General features: G+C 42.1%; 2 protein-coding genes, 1 long non-coding RNA gene and 1 pseudogene across 4 annotated transcripts; 3 read left to right on the forward strand and 1 right to left on the reverse strand.

Moving 5' to 3' along the window:
• Window positions 1–7,552: 7,552 nt before the first annotated feature.
• Window positions 7,553–8,935, forward strand: LOC133737740 (uncharacterized). Its single transcript, XM_062165244.1, has one exon. It carries the CDS (start codon window positions 7,553–7,555, stop codon window positions 8,933–8,935), a length of 1,383 nt encoding a protein of 460 aa, XP_062021228.1.
• Window positions 8,936–8,997: 62 nt separating this feature from the next.
• Window positions 8,998–12,609, forward strand: LOC133737741 (uncharacterized). Its single transcript, XM_062165245.1, has one exon. The coding sequence runs from the start codon at window positions 8,998–9,000 to the stop codon at window positions 12,607–12,609; it is 3,612 nt and encodes a 1,203-aa protein (XP_062021229.1).
• An 873-nt stretch (window positions 12,610–13,482) lies between these two features.
• Window positions 13,483–16,048, forward strand: LOC133737743 (uncharacterized; annotated as a pseudogene).
• Window positions 16,049–21,423: 5,375 nt separating this feature from the next.
• On the reverse strand, window positions 21,424–23,635 carry LOC133741548 (uncharacterized). 2 transcript variants are annotated; one of them, XR_009861995.1, is made up of 4 exons: window positions 23,222–23,635; window positions 23,026–23,134; window positions 22,289–22,355; window positions 21,424–21,704 (listed from the first exon to the last, which is right to left on the reverse strand). It is a non-coding gene; the product is annotated as an uncharacterized LOC133741548 (long non-coding RNA). The 2 variants fall into 2 exon arrangements; XR_009861994.1 differs by lacking the exon at window positions 22,289–22,355 and having other exon boundaries at window positions 23,222–23,614.
• Window positions 23,636–27,686: the final 4,051 nt, after the last annotated feature.

The raw sequence follows: 27,686 nt of genomic DNA on the forward strand, positions 1-27,686 counted from the left end.
AAAAGTTTATCTTGCAGAAGATGAAAATGGTGAAGATGTCAATCTCACCATTGAGGACTTCGAAGCTGTAAATGAAGAGCACAAGGATACCGCAGACTTTGATTAAAATAGTCCTTTCTATTTTCCAAGAACGGCAAATGTGCCTTAATCAATAAATGACAATTGTATTAACTCTTTCTCAGTGGGGCACCCAATGAAATATGATGTCTAGGAAAGTGATTGAGATCGGGGTATTTAAGCGAGCCTCGCTCCACCAACATCTCTCTACTTTCCTGGTCATATTTTATTGGAGTTACCAAACGGATTGAGTGACTACAATTTGTCTAGGTTTGATTTTATTTCTGGAATAGACTTTGGAAAACTTTGATGTAATCATTGGCTATTTTCCTTATTAATAAAGTATCATCATTCAATGTCATGGACATGTGTTAATATTCCGAACTTTATTATTTTTCAGTATGTTTTCCGGAGAATTGGAATGCCTTCTTGATAGTGGCACCACACATACTATATTCCGACATAGGCAATTATTCTTATGGATGAAGCCTAGTCAATCCTCAGTAACTACGATGGCAGGACCATCACAATTGATTCATGGTCGAGGACCAGCTCAATTTCTGTTACCAAATGGCACAAATATTAATGTTGCCGAAGCTCTATATGCTCCAAGGGCCGGAAGAACCCTATTAAGTTTTAAAGATATCAGAGCCAATGATTTTCATGTGAAAACACATTGTGAGAATGGACAAGAGTTCCTTTGCATCACCTCTAATAACTACGGAAATACACGAGTATTAAAAAAACTTATGTGTCGCTCTAGTGGATTGTATGCAACCACTATTCGAGTCATTGAATCCAACCATGTCATGAATGACAATCTATGGGATTCTGACACATACAGGCTTTGGCACAACCGTTTGGGACATCCAGGTCGTGATATGATGTTCCGTATATTAAAAACTTCTCACGGACATCCATTCTTCAAAACGAAAAGAAGTACGAACCAAAGATTGGTCCAAAGAGTTACTTCTGAAGCATATCATTCGTTTTGCAAAGCTTGCTCTTTAGCAAAGGTAGGATCGAGACCATCCTATGCAAAGGACACTAAAGACAATATACCATTCTTGCAAAGAATACAAGGTGATATTTGTGGACCTATCCAACCAACTTGCGGACCATTTAGATATTTTATGGAGTTGGTTGATGCATCGACACGTTGGTCACATGTCATGCTCTTATCCACAAGAAATGCTGCATTTGCTAAACTCCTAGAAAAAATCATTAAATTAAGGGCTCACCACCCTGATCATCCTATTAAGTCAATTCGTCTTGACAATGCTGGAGAGTTTACATCAAAGACTTTTGATGATTATTGCATGTCCATTGGGATCGAGGTTGAACATCCTGTCCCACATGTACACACCCAAAATGGTCTCGCGGAAGCTGGCATTAAAAGACTTCAAATGGTTGCTAGAGCATTGGTTATGCGCACCAATCTCCCTATTTCTGCTTGGGGTTATGCAATATTGCACGCAGCTGTGCTTATTCGTCTGATGTCCACTGCCACCCAACCCTTTTTTGCGTCCCAGATGGTGACTGGGTATGAGCCTGATGTCTCACACTTACACATATTTGGGTGTGCAGTCTATGTGCCAATTGCGCCGCCACAGCGCACCAAAATGGGTCCTCAACGACGATTAGGCCTTTATGTTGGCTATGATTCTCCAACCATTATCCGCTACATAGAACCCTTGACAGGGGATCTATTTACCGCCAGATTTGCGGATTGTCACTTTGATGAGACAGTCTTCCCATCGTTAGGGGGAGACATGAACACTAATGTTCAACAGGAACGACAGGATTTGTCGTGGTCTGTCCCCACTTTGTCTCATCTTGATCCCAAAACCGCACAGTCCAAAATTGAAGTGCGGAGAATTCTCGATCTTCAAAACGTGGCAGAATCAATTCCTGATGCGTTTTTTGATATCGCTAAAGTGACGAGATCACACATACCTGCTGCAAATGTGCCTGTAAGGATTGATGTCCCTAAAACCAGAGGACATGACGCTAATAGCACCAACGTCCCCTATATGGGTGACGCAGTGGCTAGGCCCACGGCTCCTGCCAGGAAGTGCGGGAGGCCCATAGGTTCGATGGATTTTCGTCCAAGAAAGAAAACGAGTTTGGCACAAAATAATCCATTAATCATCGTTACAAATAATCCATCTCATGAGAATATTTCGGATTATGGTTATTTCTAAGAGACATCATTGGGGGACGCTCCAATGACAGAACCAATTCCAGAGAATAGAGAGATCTCCATGAATTACAACAGTATACATGTGATGATGGATAGAAATTCTATGGCTATTGATGATGCATTTGCATATCATATTGCAAAAGGAATTATAGAAAACGATGATATCGAACCTCGCTCCGTTGAAGAATGTCAACGAAGAGCAGATTGACCTAAATGGAAAAATGCGATCCAGACTGAATTGGATTCACTAACAAAGAGACATGTATTTGGGTTTATAACGTTGACACCCCCAAATATAAAGTCTGTTGGCCATAAATGGGTCTTTGTTAGAAAGCGTAATGAGAAAAATGAGGTTGTTAGATACAAAGCCCGCCTTGTGGCACAAGGTTTCTCACAACGCCCTGGAATCGACTACGAGGAGACATATTCTCCCGTAATGGACGTTATAACGTTCCGCTACCTTGTCAGCTTGGTAGTTTCCGAAAAGCTTGACATGCAGCTTATGGATGTGGTTATAGCATATCTCTATGGGGATCTAGATTCAGAGATATATATGAAGGTTCCAGATGGACTTCAATTACCCAAATCAAGTGGCTCTAAACCACGGAGCGCGTTTTCAATAAGATTAAAACGATCACTATATGGATTGAAACAATCCGGACGGATGTGGTATAACCGTCTAAGTGACTACTTGATTGAGAAGGGATATGTTAACAATGAAATATGCCCATGCGTGTTCATTAAAAGGACAAGTTCCGGATTTGCAATTATAGCAGTTTATGTCGATGACATGAACCTAATTGGAACTCTAGATGAGTTAAAGGAAACTGCTAAATATTTGAAATCCGAATTTGAGATGAAAGATCTTGGGAAACACGGTTTTATCTCGAAATAGAACTCGAGCACCGTAGTGATGGGATTATGATCCATCAGTCAGCGTATACTCAAAAATTACTAAGGCGCTTTAATGAGGATAAAGCAAAGACTGTGAGTACTCCCATGATCTGCCGTAGTCTTGAGCCCAGAAAAGATCCGTTTCGTCCAAAGGATGAGGACGAGGATTTATTAGAGGCTGAAATATCCTATCTAAGTGCAATAGGTGCACTATTGTATTTAGCTCAATGCACAAGACCGGATATCTCATTCGCAGTGAACTTGTTAGCTCGACATAGTTCTGCGCCAACACGCCGCCATTGGATTGGTATAAAGACAATCTTTCGATACTTGAAAGGTACGATTGATATGGGCTTGTTTTTACAGAGAGAAAAGAAAAGACAGAAGCATGGGATCGGACCCCACAAGGCAAAAAGCCACCTTCCGTAAAGAAGACGCTGGTGACACCGTCCATGGTGGCCAACGTTCTCCTCCTCCCTTCCATCAAAATAATAATGATGTTTTGATGGGCTTTGCTGATACAGGGTATCTCTCTGACCCTCACAAAGGTCGCTCCCAAACAGGTTACGTCTTTACCATGGGAAACACCGCGATATCTTGGAAATCTACAAAACAGACCCTTGTTGCTACTTCCTCAAATCATGCAGAGATTATTGCTCTACATGAAGTAGTGCGAGAGTGCATATGGCTACGGTCTGTAATAAGACATATCCGAGGAAATTGTGGTTTGAAGTTTACCACAGATGAACCTACATGCATTTATGAGGATAATGCAGCTTGTATTGAACAAATGAAGTTAGGTTTCATCAAGAGCGACAACACCAAACATATATCGCCTAAGTTATTTTACAATCAGCAACAACAATCGCTTCTGAAGATTGAAGTGAACCAAATCCGATCAGAGGATAATGTAGCGGACTTATTCACTAAGTCGTTACCTAAATCCACCTTAGAGAAAATGTGAAGAGCATCGGATTGAGAAAGTTATCCGAACTCCCACGATTGTAGCAATCAGGGGGAGATATCGACATCAGGGGGAGTATCCAGAAACATACTCCACACTCAACGCGCGTTGTGCTCTTTTTCTCCTTCGACCAAGGTTGTTTTTTCCCACAGGGTTTTATTACTTGGCAAGGTTTTTAACGAGGCAACTTTGAAGCGCATAGACAATACTATTGACATGAAATATCCAAGGGGGAGTGTTGTAGTATAATGTATAAATGTATGATAGCTATATCATATAATAGGTACTTGAGTGTATAAACATAGTACTTGAGTGTATAAACATAGGTATGAAGACTTGTGTGGCATAAAGCTTGTAAAGAGATAACAAGCATGGCAAAAATCATCATTGAAGCAGCCATGAGCTGTTGTTTGATGATGAGCTTAGTTATCATTTTGAGTTTCTCTTAGAGCATTCACACTAACTTTGTATTCCTATAAATACCCTCTTATGTGAGGAGAATAATACACACATTACAATCTCCAATCTCTGCCTCTAAACTCTCTCTCTTTCTGTGTCAATTTATGTTTGTCATTTCAGAATTGAAATCTCATGAAAAGAAGTTTTCTAGAGTAAGTTATGATTTTTCAAAGTTGAGGGTCTGCATCAGGAAATTCTTCAATTGTCACCATGTTCTGTTTGTTTCATTTGATTTCAGTAGTTTCCTTTATTCAAACTTGTTCACAAACTGAACGTAGAGATTCTTAACTTTCCAACAAAACTTATGACACCATTTTCAGACTTTATTTCAGATAGTTATGTCATTGTGAAATTGGCTAGCCATATCTGTTTTTTGTCACAACAAATCTGTAAGACATTTTGGTTAGTTATTTAGCACTTGAAATAAAATCCAAATGGCCTGAGATTTTAGGTACTATTTTCTTAAGACATAAGGTCTATAATGAAGTTCCAGAATGAAAGGGAAAAGATGTTTTTGCAGTCCTTTCATGTCATTAGAATCTCTTATAAAAATGGAACTTCGCTATTGCAAATTAACAATATTGAGACCCCTGATCACGTTGATTTCACCATTGAGGTCGAGAGAGCTTTGTTGTTCTTGATGGAGACATCCTTTCATTTGTAGTGTTGGTGGTGTAGTGATCAGTCAGTCAATTACTGTTAATCGGCAAATGAAAAGATACGAGGTTCCAAGAATTGCATTACAAACAAACTTGATCGAATAGGAGCAGATCAATGGAAAGTTCTGAATCAGGTGCCTTATGTCATTCTGTTCATAGCATATTTTCAAATACCTTATGTATGATTTTAATTTGGTGTTTTCTTTGAGGTACTTTCTGTTTCAATGACATTATATTTCTAGTCACCAAGTCATGCATATTTTTCTGGAATGACTCGCAGCATACTATTTTTGGAATGTATTTCATGTATTATTGGTATGACTCAGCGGAACTACATGCCAAAGAGGAAGTTCATGGTTCCTGAATAGCAATTGCAATGCGGAAGGAAATTTCATGCGACTGAACAGCAACTGTAAAGCAAGTTGTAATATATTGGGCCTGAAAGCTATAATAAGTAGAGACATCAAATTTATATTATAGAAAAATCTAATATCGTTCATTTTAATTTACTTATTATCATCTATTATAACTTTTGTACATGTGATATCAAATTTTAGCCATTTTTTAATCAAACTTACTATCCAAACACACCAGGGAATTTGAAAATTTAACCTTAAACCTATTTCTTCTCTATAGAACGGTGGTGGCAAAGTGTGCACCACTCCGAGCTGGGACTTGATTTAGATAAAGCTCTTACCAGAATGTGTTTTTCACAATCGGATAATCAAACGCTGGACCTCTTTGATATCAAATTCACATTCGCCAAACTTGTAAGCCTAACTAAGTTTCCGCTAAACAGGTGCGTAACTTTTTTTTTTATCAATAAGAAACTTCATTAATAATGAACTGGTTACAATGAATTTGGGCAACATCTCGTACACAGAAATGGCCACTAGACTTCACACTGGAACTCTATAATGACTGACTGAAGGAGCCAGAAGGGCTCTGACTAAAAAAACTTGCACAATAACTATATGGCAAAGACAACATGCGCAGGAGCAGTGGATCCTTACTACTCAACTTTGTCAACACTAACTCGCCACCCAAAGTCCACCTGACCTGCCTTTGATCGACCAAGCCAACACTCGTTGTGACTTCGAACCCGACCAAAGTGAATTGCTGGACCGTCGGACATGGGACTAATGTAAACCCAACACCGTCACCACCCTAATGTCAACACCGTCAATCCACTGATGCTCCAAATCGCCATCGCCTCCGACCCGAAACCAGAAAGGAACGACCCACTAGAAGGCCAAGGATGATTGTCTATGCCACGGCTAGACTTTTTCGCCATTGCTACTGACCCAACTCCAGAACAGGAACGACCCTCTAGACAACCAAAGAGAAGATTGTCTCTGCCACAACTTACAGTGCGCCCGACCCAACAACTAATACCTAACACAACTAGAACACCTGCTAATACCACAAACCAAAACCCCAAATCATAAGCCCTAACCCAAATTGGTAGGGACTTAATGCTCGCATAATGCGCAATAAAGTTAAACAACATAAATAAGTAAAAACATAAAAGAAATTAAAACCTAAGGCCAGGCCCAAAACTTGAGACCCAACCCCATCTTCAGCCCACAGCAGGCCCACTACAGCAGGGTCTGGGCCCAAAGTCACACAGGCCCGAGGTCCATCCAAGCGAGCAGGAAACCATCGCCGTCGCACCACCTCTCCCACCGGACCACCTCCACCACGATCGGAGCCACGAACAAACACACCATCGCTCTCCGCACACTTCACCACCACCTCAACACCACCGCTCCCCCAAAGCCAGATCGGGAACGAACCAGCCATCACCCCCGATCTGGGGTTTCCCGTCCCAGACCAGACCAGACTAGATCGGAGGTCAGATCCCATCCGATCGGATTCCGCCTAGTGAAGCCTCCAAAGATCAAGGCAACCCCGTTCCGCTAACCACCAGCAGACCTTCCAAGCCAGATCGGTCCAGCCTCCCCCTCCATGACGTCCCCGTAAGGCTCCTCCGTCCAACTCTGACCACGTGCGCACCTTCCGATCCTCCTACCAAATCTCTGCCGGCCAAAAGCCCTGCATCTCATTGTTCGAAACCCAAAACCTGTTGATCAAGGACCAGATGCCACTATTTTCCAATAAACGGCGACAAGGCTACCCGTCCGGCAACAACGTCCGTAGAACGCGTCGCCGGACGAGTGAGAAAAGCTTTTAGAGGGACTCACTTGCAGCTAGGGTTTTCTTTCTAGCAACATGCAGATTATAGCGAAAGTAACAGGTGCGTAACTTAAAGTATTAGTAGTCTTATTGAATTGAAACACCGAACAACCAAGTTCTATGTCGGCGACAAGCGCAGGAAATCCAAGCGAGGGTGGGTGTCCATGGGCCTTCTTGCGCCCCTTGGAGGAGGGTTTCCCTCGTCCTCAACCCCCTCCAAAGGCAAAAACTTTCGCCTCCATTCTCTCTGACTCAGTTGAGTCTTCGGTCTCACTTAGCCAACTGCCTGCTCCAGTCATTCGTGGTGACAAGACATACGTCAAAATCAATGAAGCTCTCTATCAGGAACAATTGAAAAACTTCAAAACCAATCTTATTGGTAGATTGCTACTGCGAAAAGGTTCTGTCCCAATGAAAACTCCCGTTCTCAAGGGCTTGCTTGCTGATCTATGGAGGCCGGCAGCTCCTTGGCGCTTGGTCCCGCTTGGGAAGGGGTATTTTGACATTCACTTTGGCACCGAAGAGGATCTGCGACGTGTTTGGGGAGGTGGTACATGCACCCTTGCCGATGGGCTCTTTCGACTGGCTCAATGGAAACCTGACTTTGTGCCTGGTGATGTCCTTCCACAAACACATGCCCAACTATGGGTCAGACTGTATGGCTTGAGCCAGGACTACTGGCACCCTCAGCATCTCATGGAAATTGCACGTGGAGTGGGTACGCCCTTGCAGTTAGACAGGGCTACGAAGGAGAGGGAGTTTGGGTACTATGCTCGAGTGCTGGTAGACGTTGATCTTGCTAGCGAATTGCCAACGTCGGTAATGGTTGAGCGTGAGTCACTTTGTTTCCCCATTGAGATTATTTATGAAAACAAGTGTACTCATTGCGGTATGGTTGGGCATATGGTGGATCGTTGTAGACGATTGCATGGTGACAACCCAAAGCCTCGCAATGTTGAGAAACCTTCCACAGTTTCAAGGTCGGTGGTTCGCCAGGAATATAGGGTGAAGGATAAGGAGCAAAGTGACCAAGATCCTATACAAGTTTCCAGGAGAATCAGTGAGCCTTGTGGCAGTGGGAGAGATGGTAGTCCAGGGGGAGTAGCCACTGAGAGACCAGCAACTCCTAATAATGACCCCACGGAGAATCGGTTCGCCATTTTGGCTCAAGAAGTCATTGCGGAGGCTGCCAACGATTTAATTGAGCAATTGGCAGATCAAGTGTATCTTGAGCCAATTAATCAGTCTTCTGACATACAGCATTCAAGCCAGGTTGCGGCTGAGGTTTCGGACGATGAACATGATTCTAGCCCCACCTCCCTAATAGTGACGAAGGGAGATGAAGTAGTTGTTCAAGGGAAGGAAGATGATATGACTATTGTTCTTTCTAAATCGCAGAGAAAGAAGCAAAAGAAGAAAACGCATAAGGAAACAGTCCAGGAGCAAGTTTCTGACCGCTATCCCACCCGCAATAGGGCTCCCACTCCTCGCCTTAACCTATGAAGGTTCTTTTTTGGAATGCTCGGGGCTTGGGTAACGCCCCCACTCAAAGAGTCTTGCGTAGGATGGTTCATAGATACCAACCTTCAATTGTTGGTATTTCTGAACCTTTTATTAATCTAAGTGCACTTAAATCTTCTTTTTGGCATTCTTTGAAGATGTTTCCGGCTGCAGTGAATGATCGGGGAGACCAACCCCCAAATATTTGGCTCCTTTGTGATCAGGCTGTTCAACCGACCGTGTTACTAGCTACTGATCAGCAGCTCACGGTTTCCTGCACTCTGGACACTGTCAAGTGTGTTATCACCTGGGTTTATGCTAAGACAACGGTGCCGGACCGTCGTCTGCTTTGGAGAGATCTTCTACAGGTTAAAAATACCTTTGTTCAAGGTCCATGGATAGTGTTGGGAGATTTTAATTGTGTTCTTGGAGCTCATGAAAAAAGAGGAGGACTTCTTCCCAGTGCCATTTCTTGTTCTGAGTTTCAAGATATGTCAACTAATTGTGAACTAATTCATCTTCCTACTAAGGGCTTGCCTTATACTTGGACGAATAAAAGGGGGGTTAGTGCGAATGTTGAAATGAGGCTCGATCGGTGTCTCAGTAATTTTTCTTGGATTGATGTTTGGCGCAAGTTGGAGTGCTCCACCCTCCCTCGTTGTTCCTCAGATCATTCTCCTCTTTTAGTGTCCTTCTCAAGGCTCATGCTAATTCAGCGACCACCGTTCCGGTTTCAACGCATGTGGTTGGATCATCCAAGTTTTCTTTCTTTGGTAACAGATGTCTGGCAGAGTGCTCAATTCTTTGGTAATCCAATGTTTGTGTTGGCTTCTAAGCTTAGGACTCTTAAACAACGGTTTCGGGCTTGGAATAAAACTGAATTTGGGGATGTCAACAAAATGGTGGAGAATTCTTTTCTGGACTTGGACAGAATTCAGCAGGAAATTGCTAGTTTGGGGCCTTCAGATGACAGGCTTTCCCAGGAAAGTGTGGCTAGCGCTCAAGTTCATATGGCCCTTGCTCATCAAGAAAGATTTTACTGTGATAAATCAAGGATTAAGTGGCTTTCAGAAGGTGATCGTAACACATCTTTCTTCCATGCAATGGTAAAGGTTCGTCAACTTAAGCATTCCTTATCGGTTTTGAGGGATGGCAGCCGTGTTATTGACGATCCGAAGGAGATCAGTGACCATGTTATTAATTATTTTAGCGACCTTTTCACTGCTGATTCTTCTGTTATTGACACTGGTTTGGTTTCTCAAGTAATTCCCAAGATTGTAACTAATGAAGAAAATGCTCAGCTTACGGCAATTCCCACTTCCGAAGAAATTTTTCAAGTTATGTGTTCCATGGATCATAATAGCTCTCCAGGTCCAGATGGTTTTGGGGGAGTTTTCTATATGAAATGCTGGTCGATTGTTGGTGAGGATGTTATCCAGGCTGTTCAAAGTTTTTTCACTCATGGGTACATTCTCCCCCACTTTAACTCAAACTTGATGATTTTGATTCCTAAAGTTCCTGGTGCAGACTCGGTAACACAGCTGCGTCCTATTGCTATGGCGAATTTTGTTTTCAAGCTTATCACAAAAATTATAGCAGATAGATTGGGTTGTATTGCAGCTCGGATTATATCCCCAAATCAAAGTGCTTTTCTTAAAGGTCGCACTATTGCAGATCCTATTATATTGACATCAGAGTGCATCAACCTCCTGGATCATAAGTGCAAGGGTGGAAACATAGCAATTAAATTTGATGTGCAAAAGGCTTTTGATACCCTGGACTGGAGATTCTTAATTCGCGTACTGAAGGCTTTTGGTTTTTCTGATCCTTTTGCGGATTGGATTAAAGCTATTTTGAATTCTGCACACTTGTCAATTCTTATTAATGGTGCAACGGAGGGTTTCTTCTCCTGTTCTCGGGGTGTTCGACAAGGTGATCCCTTATCACCTATTCTATTTTGTCTTGCTGAAGAGGTTTTGAGTAGGGGTCTCACCAAGTTGGCAGAGGATGGGCGTACTGCCTTGATGTCAGCTCCTCTTGGTATTACTCCGCCCTCTCATGTTCTTTTTGCAGATGATATTATGGTTTTCATGCGGGGTACTAAGCGTTCGTTGAGAAATCTAATGCTTTTTATGGAGGAATATGGCTTGAATTCGGGGCAGCGAATCAACAGAGCAAAATCTCTAGTTTTTTTGGGGAAATATGCCGCCCGTCGTCGTTTTATTATCCGGAAGTTTCTTGGTGTTAAGCAAGGTTCTCTTCCTTTCACTTATCTTGGCGTCCCTATATTCCAGGGACGTCCAAAAAAACTATATTTTCAGGCCATTGCAGATAGAGTACGATGTAAACTGGCATCTTGGAAAGGTTCTTTGCTTTCACAAGCAGGTAGGATTCAGCTTATTCAGTCAGTGATACAAGGCATTTTGGTCTACAGTTTCCAAATTTATGAGTGGCCGACATGCCTGCTTCGTGACCTGCAATCTTGTATTAGGAATTTTTTTTGGACTGGTGATCCTTTAAAAAGAGGCATGCCTCTTCTAGCTTGGCGTATTTGCTGTAAACCCAAGGTGGAAGGAGGTTTGGGATTACGTGATCTCTTTGAGGCTAATCGTGCTCTTCTAATAAAGCGGTGTTGGGAGGTGCTCTCTTCTTCCTCTCCTGCTTCTATTTTGGTAAGGACTCGGTTTTTAAATGAAGACTTTCAACCTCTAAAATCTTTTAAAAAATCCTCAGTTTGGTTGGGTCTCAAAAAGGTTTGGCCTACATTCTTCAATTCTCTACAATGGTGTGTTGGCAATGGTCGGAAAATTTCCTTTTGGTTTGATAATTGGTTAGGTGAGCCTTTAGCTTCCACTATTGGAGTAGCTGGCGCCATTCCGCTCCAAGCCAAACTGCATGAGTTTATTGTGGATTCGAATTGGGTTCTTCCAGAAGATTTTATAGCTTCCTTTCCTCAAGTTGCTGGTAAAATAAAGCAAATTGCTTTGCCTGTGGAAGACACAACTGATTCCCTTTTGTGGCCTGGTTCCTCCTCAGGTGTTCTGACAGCTAAAGAAGCCTTTACTTTCTTTTCAAGTCACATTGATCGTCGGAATTGGGGTCAAGTCATATGGAACAAAGCAATTCAGCCACGCAAAAGCCTTGTTGTTTGGAAAGCTCTTCATGGGCGGCTGCTTACGGATGATGCATTGCAGCGGCGAGGTTTTTCCCTCCCATCCTGTTGCTCTTTCTGTGGTAGTCATGCCGAGTCATATACGCATCTTCTCCTACACTGTCCTCAAATTGTGCCTTTATGGAAATGGATTTGTCTTCTTTTTTCTCATTCTTTCTCCCCTTGGAATACTCTTGAGGAAGTGTTTTTTGGAGATTTTGCTTCTACTCTCTCTAAACATAAGCGTCAGCTTTGGTTTCTAGTAATTGGCAATCTAATTTGGTATATTTGGATCACTAGAAATCTGCTGCGTTTTGAGGCTAAGGTGTTTGATGTTTTGGATGCCCAGCGTCAGCTTTTGGAGTTGTTCAAGGAGTCTGCTAAACTTTCTTTCCATCCCTACAAAAAGCACACAATTGCTTCTATTTACTCTATTCTTGGGATCTCTCAATTGTCAGCTGCTGCTGCTAGTTTTATTCCGTCCTTCCATTCTTTGGAACTGGTTTCACTCTATCATCCACCATGATAACACTTATTCAAGTCTCCCACAGCTCCTTACCCAACACTGTCACGCATTTCAAAGTTTTGGGACTGTTGGGGGGGGGGGGGGGGGGGAGGGGGTTCATACTACCATCTGTCTTCGGACACTTATTCTGTTATTTGTGTTTTACAAATCCAACTGAAACAATGTGGTGGAGCATGCTTTTTCACGGGTCCAAATGTGGGTCTACATCATCTTCGTTCCCCCACTGTTTCCATTGTTTTGGGACTGCTGTGGGGTGTATGATACTGCGATCTGTGTACCTGCTCTTCAGGCTCCTCCGGTTTTTTATGCTTTAAAAAACCAACTGGTACTGCGCGGTGGAGCACGCTTCTTCACGCGTGCAGAAGTGGGGTTTAGAAATCAAAACCGAGCCTACAGCTGAAATTGCCATACAAACTCTCGTTCAGATGCCTTTTTCCTGTCTGGTGAGTGCGTTTGGGAGCCATGTGAAGCTCGTTAAAGCTGCCTTCCTTTGCAGCCTCCACTGTTCATCCTTTTCTCATTGTCTAGGTGGTCAGGATCTTTCCCTTTGTCCGAGGGAGGCCATGTGATGCACAATATATTGAGTTTGGTTATGAACATTCTAGAATGTTCCTTGCTATGCTTCCATATTGGTGTATCTTTTCTGGGATTGGCCTTGGCTTAGTCCTCCATCCCTCTTGTATTTTTGTTTTCATCTTTATTAAATAAATAAAAAAAAAAAAAAAAAAAAAAAAAAAAAAAAGCCTTTATTTGCTTAATTAATATCTTGAAAATGGGCCAAAAAAAAAGGTCCCGGAGGGCGGGAAAATCAGAATAGCCAACCCTTCTTCTCAATTGCTGAATTGCATCGTCCAATTCACTTTACCCATTCATTCTTTATTTCTTTTCATCAACGCATCTCCGGCTTCCTTTCAGTCCTCGAAAATTTCCAAAAAAAAACACAAGTAATTGCACAGTGAAAACTTTGACGGGGCGAACAAGACAATGAGTTGGAGCCACCCAGATATTTCATTGGAAGAATTCATGAAACTGGTTAAAGGGTTCGTCGATATTCTGATTCTGCTTTCTGGGTACCAATCCTCTGGTCGTCTTGCTCACTGGGACTCCCAGAATATCAAGAAGGCCTTCCAATGGGGCCTCTTCTTCGAAAATGTGAGTATTCACTACTCCCCCAATTCATATTTGGTTTCAATTTTAAGGGTATTTCAGAATTCTTGTCGTTTATTTGGTGCAAAGTTTTGATTTTGGCTTTGTATGGTTAGTTTCTGGGGAGCTTTAGCAGCTCTGATGATTATGTGGACTCTGTGATGGAACTTGATGGGGCTATTTCTGAAATGACATCTGCTGCTTCTTTCCCTAAGGTTAGGGATTTTTAAGATTTAATGTTTTGGTTAGTGTTTATTGGGTGAACTAGTTCTTTTATGGCAAAGTTATAAGTTTAGGCTGCTTAGATTAGTTGTTTTACTTCAGGGCCTTGCACATATGTCAACTGCTACTCTTGCTACCGCAGTACCGCTCGGCGTTTTGTGTTAGAGCATCTCATCCATAGTTTACCTTTGAGAGATGCGCATCTGAGAGCTTTGCTGACGGCGACTGTGGAGATGGATCTTGAGGAGCTATCGGAAAGTGAGCATGATTTTCTTAATGTGTATCTCAACAAGTTGAAGCTGGAGAATACACCAATTCAGCAAGGCATTGAGTCGGCTAGAAAGTTTGGAGATTGCGGTGGTAATGGTTTGACGAAATATGCGGTTCAAGGGCTCTTGAAGAGGTGGTCTGTGGTTTCTTTGATATCAACGGTTGAGTCAGGCTTAGACGTTCTTTCTCGAAGTGTCAGACACAGCACAGTTGGAGTGAGTTCGATGATAACTTATTGAAAGAGCAGCTGGAGCATGAAAATACTCCAGTGTAAGTGGAACTGTATGTGTGCATTTGTATCTTAGAAGAGTGAGTAATTGAGCCGGTGAAGTAAAATCTATCCTATGCCCAATATTCTGGTGTGAGTAGTATTAGTAGGACACTGTGTATTGAAAAGTGAGAGTCTTGTCTTTTGTTTTCTTTTTCTTGGTTGAAAGTGTCTAGTCTGTTAGTGATAGAAGATAGTATCTCACATTATTGATTCTTTTTTTCTGGGGATGCAGTTAGTTGAGTCATAATGTTTTCATAGATATCTAGAAAACTTCACACGACAAATCAAAATGTTAACTTTTCACTTTTTCAGGATCTCACTGCTATGGCCTGAACTGAAATATCTTGTGGCTGCTTGTTCAGGACTGTAGACTGGTTGGTTGGTTCTCTGACATGGAACCGCTGGAAATCAAATAGCCTCTCTTATTTTCTTGATAAGAGAACTGTTCAATTAGTCTCCGGTGCCAGCATGGTATTTTTCTACCCCTAAGATTCAGTGGGTACAAACTTTTCAACGGTTGAACTTCAGTGATTTAGCAGGAGGCAGTGATAATGGTTTGTGCGAAACAATTGTAAGTCAGTCCAATGCCTCAAATAAATTACAATAAAGTTTTATCGATTCCTTGAAGGCTTGATTCTCTTCAGCAATACATGTTTTCTAGTTTCATGGTCATGTGCTGCCATAGACTAGTGTATTATTACACAACTGCACACATGGGCATTATATAGTTCTTGTATTAGGTGTACCTAATTACGTTGTCAATTCCATTGTCTAGGAAATAAATCGTATCCTTCTAGAAATTGTGTTGTGTGTATCACATCTCTTCACTTGATAAAGTCTTGCTGCATATGATGGCTGATGTTAACTCTGAAAGCTGAATGTATTAACGGATCGTACTTGCACTATGTGTAATGGTTCTTCCCTCTTCAAACAGGAGCTCATGTTACTAGGATGCATTGCAAGCAGATGGACTTCTGTAATTGAGCATTTGGTGTCAGTTTCTTATGATTCCTGCACTGTTTTGGAGCAATATCACGAAGTGTGCAACTTACTCCATGGAAGATCTACTACTCTTAGATCTAAACAGGAAGCAATCAGCCAGGTTAGTCATTGACTGCAAAGTATATGTGTGTACATGCAAAATTTGAAAAGCATGACATTGTTTGTTTGTTTATACTGTGTCCTTTTCTTGCAAGTAAATCTCTCAGTGCCTCTGTCTGCTACTTTGCAGTTTTGGGTTCTGTGAGTTCTTCTTTACTTCTTCATACTTTTATCTTCCATTACTCATCATGGTTGGCTTTTGTGCTGGAACTAGGCAACTGACATTCTTGAGTATCTGAGTGGAATGCTGGATGGCCAGGTGCATCTGTTATGGAAGATATGCCCAGCTCTTGGAGCTGTTGTAATTCCATCCTGGTATTTTAACACTATCCTATGCCATGCTTGGATGTGCTTTGGACTTTGAATCAATCGTCTTGTTCTCATAGGACCTGAACTGAGTCATTTGGTTTTGAATGGTTTGAAGTTCAAACCAGAAACAAACACAGATATATATATATATATATATATATATATATATATATATATATATATATATATATATATATATATGAAGTTCAAGGCCTTTCTTAATTACAGAGAATGGTTTGAATCTTTTAGAAAATAGGTTCTTACCAGCACTAGACAAGATGGGAAAGATATGCCATCTCTTCCTCAACAGAGACCGTGTTTTCTTGAACTTCAAATTGCCCTTGATATGGCTCAAGATTTTCCCCAAACTCTGGTTCTGGTTCCAGATTTGAATCAGTTGCAAAACTTTGTGGATCGGATGAGGCATGTTGGTGATCTGCTTAATATTTCCATAAGCAAGTATGGGGATTTACACATTCAGATTTCAACTACACTGATCACACTGGGTGCTGAATTTCAGAAACTTTTGGTCATAGGTCAAGTACACTAATCACACTTATCATTATCAACTTGATAAGTCAATCAGTATGCAGTGCAAACTTCCTGTAATTACCAATCATGTTGTAGACCATATATAATGTTCGTAAGCTCTCTTATGATGGTACATTGTGATTCATAAAAGTGGAGTTGGCTTTATCCTTTTGTCCTTGTTCGCTCATCTTTCTGCTAGTGTACGTACCTGGTAGCAACAAGAAAGTGACTAGTTGTTAATTAACATGAATACATGAAGAGTGGATGTATGTTTTCCTAACCATGTGTTCAAACTGAAGTTGGAGACAGTGATCTCTTACAGAGCTATATGCAATACCATTTTAATATATGGTGTTTTACCGTGCTTGAAGTTTCTTTCACAATTTACACCCATGAGAACTGTGGGAGCAAAAGGATTCTAACTATTTACAAAAATCTTTTCTGGGAGGTGGATCAATGCACCGTCATGTCTTGTGGCTCTTAGTTTTCTCAGGTCTATTTTGTATGTTGTACAAAGTTCACGGCCCTTATCTAACAAAAACCAATACAACACCAAATGACAGTGGAGAAAAAAGCTTTGTATGGCACACATATTTTCACCTACACAGATAGACAGTTTTATATGATACACTATTCATTTTCTACATAATTTTATAACTACGAAGGCACAATCTTCGTTAATGCAAAGCTTGTTCAATATCCCATCCAACTCCTGCAATGCAACCTTGTAACAGTCTTGTGATTTTCTCATCCCTTCCTCCACAACCTTGTATTATTTTATTTTGGTCTTTACTATTATTGTTATTAGGACAATCCATACACTTATTAAAATCCAAACAAATCTTGCTAATACAATACATTAGAATCTCTTTAAATCCATATGGAATTAAAACAATCCGTGGATTCTGTGGAATCCATGAGAATCCACGGATTATAAAAAATCTGACAGAATCATTTAAAATCAGGATTGAATACACCCCCCTAAGAAAGTGTGTTTGGCAACGTTACTTAAGAAAGGAGTCGCAATTTAGGAGGTGCTGGTCATTAGTGTTCTAGGTGCTGGTCAATCGGTGAGGTCTTCCAATGGTTGATAGTATCTCCGATCAATTATTGAGATAGTTGGTCAATTGATGAGAAAGTCAATTAGACGGTTGTTGAATCATCGTAAGGTGGTGATAGGGTTTGTCAGTCGGTTCAATTGGTGGCTGAATTTGTCAATCAATAAGATCACTGGTTAGTTGGTTCTGGAGTCGTTGGTGAGGTTGCCGATCAAGAGATTGTGGAGTCGCCATAAAGTGTGCTAGGTTTGTTAGTTGGTCGTTGAATTTGTCGGTCGGTAGGATCGCTAGCTAGTTGCCTGTGGGCCATGCTGTCGGGGTCTAGTTAGCTTGTGACGTCATGTTGGAGCCATGCAAGTTTGAAATTTGGACTCGGGTGATAGAAATTGGAAGTGCATGGACTATCATGATTAAAAAAAAGGGGTCGTGACCACTTACCCAATTTCAGCATGAACATTGCCCACTTACTCCACTAAGAGTTTTTTAACCCCCTTTACCCAATCTAACCTATAGTGACAGTTTTGCCCCCTATTAAACTCTTTCCTCTCAGACTCTCTCTCTCTCTCTCAAACACACGCTTCCTCTCTTTCATCGACGGCAGAGACGACATCGCCGGAGCCTCGGAATCCGATTTGGGAGCGGATCGATTAGGAGCCACGACTGCGTTGTCAGGTTCTATTCCGGCGCGTCAATATGGAAGAAGTTGAGGTGGCCGACGATTGGAAGTGGCCGGGTCTGGTTCGACTTGGTTTTGGTTCAAGTCCGATCTCTTGCCGGAATGGAGTGTGGGTCGAACGTCGGCAGCGTCTGAAGAATTTGGGTCATTGACGTCGGCGTCTGAAGATGATTCACAATCTGGTCTGATGCATCGACGAGATTTGTTGTACTCATCGTCTGGGTTCTTGGGTTTCGATTCCGTCGGCTATTATCACTGGTACACACCCCAGCGCAACTGACTCAACCAGACTCGTCGTCCAGACCCGAACGTCGACCGACGTATAGCCTTCAGAAGCCGGAGAAGAAGCCACGGTGCCGCCGAAGATGGTGATTGGGTGCCCAGAGCTTTACTGGGTGCCCAAATCAGTTTCTGGTTTTTTTTTTTTTTTTTTTTTTGCTACCCATTACATTTCCTGGCTACTGGGGGGCAGTAGACACATTATTGGCCCCCAGTAGACTTTGATACGAGGGACAGGGATCACTATAGTGTGGTGTTTTGATAAGTTACCTGTTGTTTTCTATGTATTAAAGTCAAATTATCTGTGAATCCTACAAAATGGTTCATTTTTGGTGGTCTATTGGGAGACAGTAGAGACATTGGACTTTGTATTGGGGGGCAATAATATGATTATTGGGAGGCACTAATATGATTATTGGGAGCCAATAATATGATTATAAATTGATCAATTGTGCATGTAATGTATTCATTTTGGTTTTGGGAGTTCATACAATTCACTGGACGACAATAATATGATTTTTGGGAGGCAATAATATGATTATTGGGGGGCAATAATATGATTACTGGGGAGCAATAATATGGTTACTGGATATTATTAGGGACCGGTCGCCGGTCGTCGGATTCCGGTTAGCGTTCGCCGGATTCCGGTCACCGGTCGCCGGCGCCCTGCCACTGGTCACCAGAGGCTGGCAAGGTGGAGGATGACTTCTCCCTCTAAGGGCACGTTTACTTACTTGGAATGGAATGGAATGTAATGGAATGATTACGGAGTAAAAATACCCCTGTGTTTACTAACACATAAAGGAATCGGAATGATTCCAGGTAAAAGAATTCCTGTGTTTACTAACACATGAAGGAATGGGAATTGGTGTAGGTCCCACCTATTTATCAGGAATTGATTCCTGAATACTCAGGAATTCGATTACGAAGGGGGGAGATGGGTTTAGGAATCATTCCTCCGGAATCAATACCGATTCCTTTCTTCTCCCATTCCACTTGTCTCTGATTCATGATTATTTTCCATTCCAAGTAAGTAAACGTGCCATAAGTGAAAAAGAAGGAGAGGGCAAAAAAGTCTCCCAAAAAAAAAAAAAAAAAATTAATTGGGTAAAGGGGAAATAATCCCTTAGAGTGTTTTGGGTAAATGGGGTTAAAAAACAGTTGGTGGAGCAAGTGGGCAATTTTTAGCCTAAAATCGGGTAAATGATCATTTCCCCTAAAAAAAAAATCAGAGACCAAACTGATATTTTGTCATGATGGATAAAGAGTCTGCGACCTCTCTGCTTGCTTAGAAGAGATGTCGCAGATTAGCCCGCATTTCCTGTGCCTCCATTGATTGATCATGGGTTTTGTAAGGGCTTTTCTAGCTGGGCTTAATAGCTTGAAAAGATGGTTTTACTTAGGTAATGACTCTTTTGTCAGTCCCACGAGGGTGGGTCGTTATGTGTAATTTCGTTGAATTATAAAAGAGATGACAGTTTCTTCAAAGTTAAAAAAAAAAATATATATATATACACACACACACACACACACACACACACACACACACACACACACACACATATCCTATCCAGAGCGAGACCTCGCTCTGAAATTAAAGTGCACTTTTTGGTCGCATATCCACATCTCGACCGTTCAGTTTTTAGGTACTAATGTATAGATCATCTCTGCAAAATTTCAGCTAAATTGATATTCGTTAAGGTAGTTATCAGCTAGTACGGTTTAGGTTGGACATATTCAATTCGTCCATTGGTTTAAGCGAGTTAGATACATTAAAGATCATCAATTTGGCTGAAATTTTGCAGAGATGTTCTATACATTAGTACCTAAAAACTGAACAGTCGAGATATGGATATGAGACCGAAAAATGACTCTAAACTCTAACCTCGCACTTTAATTTCAGAGCGAGGCCCTCGCTCTAGATAAATATTATATATATATATATATATATAGCAACAAAGTATAGGAGCTTTTGATATGTAGCAACAAAGTATAGGAGCTTTTGATACCATTACATAAGAACAGATCATATTTCACATAACTCATAAAGGTTGAATCCCCACAGCTCAATGATAACAATTGAAGGAAGCCGAAAGGTTCGCCTTCATCTTCTAGGGCAGAAACTTCATCTGCTATCTCTGCTACAAGCCTTTCAACCGCATTGGACGATCATCCCAATCTGAAGCCAGTGGTGCACTCTTGTTAACTGAATCCTGAGGAGCTATAGATGGTGCAGGTTGACCTTTAGCAACGCGTAACTTCGAAAAAGAATCAAACAGAAAATTTGGGTCAAATGGTCAAATACAATCGTTGCTCTGCATAGCCATAGTTGTCAACTGGACCATTTCCATTAACATCAGGCACCACATAATCTCTATTATGAGTTAAAAAAAAAAAAATCAATGCCATTTTAACTAAAAATAGCTCAAAAGATATGAGACCATGATCGAGTATGAACATGATTTCAAGTCAAGTTGCTATCGGTACTTAATTACTGAAGACAAAGTATAGATCTCTAAGAGCAAGTTCACCCGTTGGGTCACCAGGTCACCTACTATTCACTGCTTTTTAGTGTTTATTTTTACTCTGTGGGTCACGGACACAATTTCCAATAAGATCTGGGTCACCAGGTCAGCTTGCAAGTCACCAAGGTGACATAGGGCGACCCAGGGCACGAAATACACTGTGCTCGTGACCCAGAGAGTGAAAATACACATAAAAAACAGTTAATAAGGATCCGAAAGGTGATTGGAAACGAATGCTCTGATACCACTTTTTCTGTAACGCCCCGGAAGGATTACGTTACAGCGCCGCAAGCCTCTAGACACAAGTCTGCAGCTTGTGCCACAAACCCATGCCACAAAACTTGCAAGGCCTTTTAGAATTGTGGTGAGAAAAAAAACTTTTACAGTTGAGGTTGAGAGTACGATTCGGAAGCGTAAAGATTTTACAACAAAAGGGTACTTTATTTACATTCCACAAAAGTCATGAGTCCAAGGTTCGGGTTTCAAGTTCACGCAAAGTAACACACACCAAAAGATAGGCAGGCGGATAATTACAAATTTACAAAGGTTCCCACAACAAAACAAAGTCACATTCACAATTTCAAAAGAAGGGAGACTGATCAACACCTGCCAAACCAACAGTCAAGTCCAAAAGAAGCTATTCACAACTTGACGTTGCCAACACCCAAGCGTCTAAGTCTGGTCCTCAGCTGGCTCCTGCTCAGTTCCTGGAGGGAAAGTAGGGGTGAGCATCACATACGTTCATCGCCCAGTAGAGGAGCTCAACCCCACTAGGTTTTATAAATAGCATGTAGTACAGATTTTCATAAAAACTCAGAAAAGCGTAAAACGTATAAATAACGTAAAGAAAATCATTAAGTACACGACTCGTAGACGGGATCCCAACAACTCACAAACCAGATGACCGGTCCCATAGACCAACTACACGGCCTTACCTCAATTAGAATGTTTACCAGGTAAGCGTAGCGAGAGCGTCCACTACCTAGCTACACACACGTACCGGGCCCGTCGTTACGATCGGAATACCCGGACGACCGGCGTAACTAACCCTCCGGAGGTTAAGGGGATCGAACCCAAGGAAGTCAGTGCCACCCTTCGCTCTCAAGTCATCTAACTTACTTGACCGTATGGCACGGCCCGACACGTTAATAGTAATTTCCGTGTCGATTAAATAAAATAAAATAGAATAAAGTAACATAAATGAAATAAACCGAAACCGTGCGTAAATCACGCAATACTTAAACAAAAATATAAAGAAAACTCTAGCGAGGCGTGGGTGAGTCCCCCCTACCTGGAATCCATGCTTAGACAATCTCCGAGTTATCACCGTCGTTGATTAAGCCTGGGTCACTGGAATCCTAAACCCGATAAAATTCTAAGTTAGTAAACTGTTCTAGGAACAAATGGTTATCCTTCACCTATGTACCTTTTTTTCGACCAAACATAGATTACAACCAAACATAGCATATATACCAAACCTTATAATCATGGCCTCCCTTTGATTTCTAATTAAGCATCTGTAACATACCAATACCCTTCTAACCAAAACCCCCATCTATAATTCTCTATGTTGACAGCCACAAGTTGTCTGACCATGAAATATAAATATATACCAACATGCAGCTCACACTTTAATCTCAATACCATACCAAGCCTTCAACTTTAATCTAGGTTTGGTCAAGTACTGCAAATATACACAGCAATCACGTCTACAACTCAACTCCCAAGACAACACAATTGTACATGTATATCCCTTCTTGATTCCAGAATCACAAGAACACCCAAACTAAATAGAAATTGAAAAGCTATACCTTCAGACAACGTTTCTACAAGTTTATACCCACAATTGAATCATTAATCATCATAGCACCACAATTGTCAACAAGCAGACCCACACATCTCTCTTTAATTACTAGTAAACAACTAAATCAACTAGACTTGTTTCAAGATTCTCACCAGGACGTCATCACCTCAACATGCATGAACCAAAATCCACAAATATAATTATACTAATCATTGTCAGCTTACCTTCCTTGACCACTTTAGTGACTGATGCCCACACCCAACGCCTCTAACTTCCAATTGCAGCAATGAACGCTAGAACCCACTTCTCCAATTCTCTCTTCCTCCGTCCAATCTCAATTACCAACAAGACCAAGATTATCAAAATTGTACAACCCAATCTCTAATTCACCAAGAACATATCTGAGCTCAAGAAGCTTACCTTAATCGATCCAGAATCCAAGCCTAAGACGATCAATCTCAATTGATGGGTCAGACACCCATATTTCCCTTCAGGTAATAACCATCATGGCTGGTATCTATGGTGGGTGGTGAGGATTACACAGGAAGAAGAGTGAGATTGGTGAAGGTTTTAATGAAACAAAGGAGAGGGTAATTGATTCGGTGAAGGAAACTCTGGGTTTGGATTTTTCTTTCACTGCATGGTTTTTGGGACAGACTAGAAGAGAGGAAGGTGATATAGGTGAGAGTGAGTCGGTGTGTCGGTGGGTGTTCAGAAGCCTAGACGCGTGTCTCCTTCCCAACTATACACTTCATGTACAACATGCACTCAGGTGGCTGATGCTCTAATTAAACTTCCTCAATATGTTCAATAATGTGGGCTGACCCAAGTCTCCTACAGACCCAATTTAATCGAACCAAATCCAACCTTACTACTAGTTCCTAGCCCAAGTATTTCGGGACTAACTCAACTTCTAAATATCAGAAATAAAATTCGAAATCAACCGTATGCAAATCTAAAGTAATTGAACAAAATTACCGGGGTTCACAGTTCCACCCCCCTAAAAAAAATTTCGTCCTCGAAATTACCTGATTGGTCGAATAGGTGAGGATACTTCTTTTTCATGTCGGATTCCAGTTCCCATGTGGCTTCCTCAACTCCATGATGAATCCATTTGACCTTTACAATAGGTACTTGCCGATTTCGGAGCTGTTTATTCTCTCTTTCAAGTATACACACCGGTCCTTCTTCATAGGACACATCTTGCTCCCACGGCAATTCATTCCAGGTCATTACTTGTCTAGTGTCGGGTGCACTTTTCTTCAACTGAGAAACATGAAATACATTATGTATATGTGAAAGTTCTCCTGGCAGCTCAAGTTTATATGCGGCTGCCCCAACTTTGTCCACAACCTGAAACGGTCCGATAAAGCGTGGAGCCAACTTCCCCTTGACACCAAACCGGTGAATACCTTTGCGTGGACTAACTTTAAGAAATACCTTATCACCCGGTTGGAATTCCAAGGGCCTCCTTCGCTTATCCGCATAAGACTTTTGTCTACTTTGAGCAACTTTCAAACGATCTCGGATGACACGAATCTTCTCGGTAGTCTCCTTAATAATATCAGGACCTAAGATAATACGGTCCTCAGCATCAGCCCAACACATTGGTGAGCGACATGGTCTATCATACAAAGCTTCGTAAGGTGCCATTCCGATGCTACTTTGATAACTGTTGTTATATGCGAACTCCGCAAGTGGAAGGTATTCGTTCCACTTACCTCCGAAGTCCAACACACACGCTCGTAGCATATCTTCGAGTACTTGAATAACCCTTTCAGATTGACCGTCACTCTGTGGGTGGTAAGCGGTACTAAGATCTAAGCTAGTACGGAGTTCAGTTTGTAACTTTTTCCAAAGACGTGACGTAAATCGAGGATCTCGATCCGATACAATGCTTGTCGGAACTCCATGTAATCGGACAATCCAATCAACGTATAATTTGGCGAAATAGTCGATCGGCGAGTTAATCTTCACTGGCAAGAAGTGGGCGGACTTCGTAAGCCTATCGACTATAACCCAAATACCGTTATGCCCGTGCGAAGACCGAGGTAAGTCGGTGATGAAATCCATCGTAATGCAATCCCATTTCCATACAGGAATTTCGAGAGGTTGCAACAATCCTGAGGGCTTTTGATGTTCCGCCTTCACCATCTGACAAACTGCACATTGACCGACATACTTTGCAACATCGCTCTTCATTCCCTTCCACCAATACGTCCTTTTCAGATCCTTGTACATTTTTGTACTGCCTGGATGAATGGTGAAGCGGGTACGATGAGCTTCGTCCAAAACCTGCTTTCGCAGATTCTCGTCCTTAGGCACAACGAGCTTATCCTTGAGTCTCAAACTACCGTCAGGATGAACTGTCCATTCTGCAGGCATTTGATTCGCCATCACTTGTTGGAGGATTCCTTGCAACTCCGGGTCATTCGCCTGCTGCTGAATGACATGTTGCCTTATTTGTGGTTCCACGTTAATGTGAAACAAGAACATCCGCGCGTCTTGCTGCTGCAGCTTCAGATTATATCCTTCTATAGTGGTGACTATTTCATGATCTGCAAGCATTAAACTACACAAACTACCCCTTGTCTTTCGACTTAGGGCATCTGCAACTACGTTTGCTTTACCAGGGTGGTATTGCAAATCGAAGTCGTAATCCTTCAAGTACTCCATCCACCTCCTTTGCCGTAAATTTAAATCACGTTGCGTGAATATATACTTAAGGCTTTTATGATCGGAGAAGACACTGAATCTGCTTCCGTACAGGTAGCACCTCCACACTTTTAACGCGTGCACGACCGCAGCAAGTTCGAGATCGTGTGTAGGATAATTCACCTCGTGTACCTTCAGTTGCCTCGACGCGTATGCCACAACTCTTCCATTTTGCATGAGTACACAACCAAGTCCTTGGCCTGAAGCATCCGTGTAGACTTCAAATGGGTCGTCGCTGTTTGGCAAGACAAGTACAGGTGCGGTAGTCAACTTCGCCTTAAGTTCTTCAAATGCAGACTTACATTTGTCACTCCACTCGAACTTAACACCTTTTCGAGTCAACTTGGTCAACGGATTCGCAATCCTAGAGAAATTTGGTACAAATCGTCGGTAGTACCCGGCCAGACCAAGGAAACTGCGAACTTCCGTGACGTTCTTTGGTTGCTTCCAATTCAATACAGCTTCGACTTTACTTGGATCAACGGAGACTCCATCACCGGAAATTACGTGTCCAAGAAATCGAACTTCCGACATCCAAAACTCACACTTCGACTTTTTGGCGTACAGCTGCTTCTCCCGCAAGGTTTGTAGGACTATGCGAAGGTGCGCTTCATGCTCCTCCACCGTCTTTGAGTATACGAGAATGTCGTCTATGAACACAACGACGAACTTATCCAAATATGGCCGAAAGATGCGATTCATGAGATCCATAAATGCAGCAGGTGCATTGGTTAAGCCGAATGGCATAACCACGAACTCGAAGTGTCCGTATCGCGTCCGAAAAGCCGTCTTTGGAATATCTTCTTCCTTTACTCGAAGTTGGTGATAACCCGATCGCAGATCAATCTTTGAGAAATGCCTCGCACCACTGAGTTGATCAAATAACTCATCAATCCTTGGCAGTGGATATCTGTTTTTGATCGTGACTTGGTTCAGCTTGCGATAATCCACACAAAGCCGCAAAGTCCCATCAGCCTTTTTAGCGAACAGAACAGGTGCTCCCCACGGCGATGTACTTTTGCGAATGAATCCTTTCCTCTCTAACTCCTCGAGTTGAACTCCGAGCTCTTTCATTTCTGCAGGTGACATTCTATGGGCAGGCAGTGAGATAGGCGTAGTCCCCGGCACTAAGTCAATGCGAAATTCAACCTCGCGTTGCGGAGCGACCCCGGGTAGGTCGTCAGGAAATACGTCGGGGTACTCGTCAACAATCGGAATAGATTTATTTTCAACATTCCTAGCTTGTGTTGCCGCAATAAGCGCATAACACAATAGTGGTCTCCTACTTTGGAAACACGTTTTCAATAACGGACTGGGTGGCGTGTAACGATTGTCGAGACTCACTACCAAAAGTTCCCCGCTAGGTAGGGTTATCAGTACTTTCCGCCGCTCACAGTCAATGAGTGCCCGGTACTCCTCTAACCAGTCCATTCCCAAAATTAATTCGTACTCCGGGAAATCCAACGGATACAAATTGGCTGTGACCTGGTGACTACCAATCAATAGTTGGCATGCAGGGTAGATTCTATCAACTATTGCTTTGCCTCCTAGCGGTGCATTTAAACACAATGGACTCTCTAAAAGTACTGACTCTAAATTTAAGGCTTTAGCAAACCAATCCGAAACAAAAGAATGTGTTGAACCAGTATCCGCTAAAACTTTAACTTCAGAGTTAGACAAGATAAGCGTACCCTCGAGAGCCGTGCGAGGTTCATTCTGCATTTGTGCTCCAGTTACAGCAAACACTCTTCCTCCACGAGCAGGACCTCGTCCCCCAGCACCACGCCCTCCAGTGCCACGACCCTGATTACCCTGATTTCCTCCACGTAGTGGAGTAACTTGCTGGATAGTTTCGGTATTTGTTGGGAGTTGTGGTCGCGCAAGAGGAGTCATTGCAGACCCAGTAGCCTCTCTGTGGGGACAATTAGTCCTAATGTGCCCACGTTCTCCACAATGATAACACTGATATGGCGAAAACCTTTGACCCGCAGAGGTTCCGCTGCTGCTAGCTTTCTCTTTCCTAATCTTGAACTTGTTCCCCTTTTTGTTTCCCGCACTGGCAGAGTTTTCACCACGCTTAAAACGACCACGAGTGCCACTCAGGAAATCTTGCTCAAGACTAAAAGCTGCCTCAACTACTTCATTGTACGTCTTCAGCCTAAGTGCTACA

This window comes from Rosa rugosa, chromosome 3 (genome assembly GCF_958449725.1).
Source record: "Rosa rugosa chromosome 3, drRosRugo1.1, whole genome shotgun sequence".
In the NCBI taxonomy this organism is placed as follows: Eukaryota; Viridiplantae; Streptophyta; class Magnoliopsida; order Rosales; family Rosaceae; genus Rosa; species Rosa rugosa.

Excerpts from the sequence above, each read along its gene's own strand:
- LOC133737740 (XM_062165244.1), top strand. The coding sequence starts at position 7,553 with ATGTCGGCGACAAGCGCAGGAAATCCAAGCGAGGGTGGGTGTCCATGG.
- LOC133737741 (XM_062165245.1), top strand. The coding sequence starts at position 8,998 with ATGGTTCATAGATACCAACCTTCAATTGTTGGTATTTCTGAACCTTTT.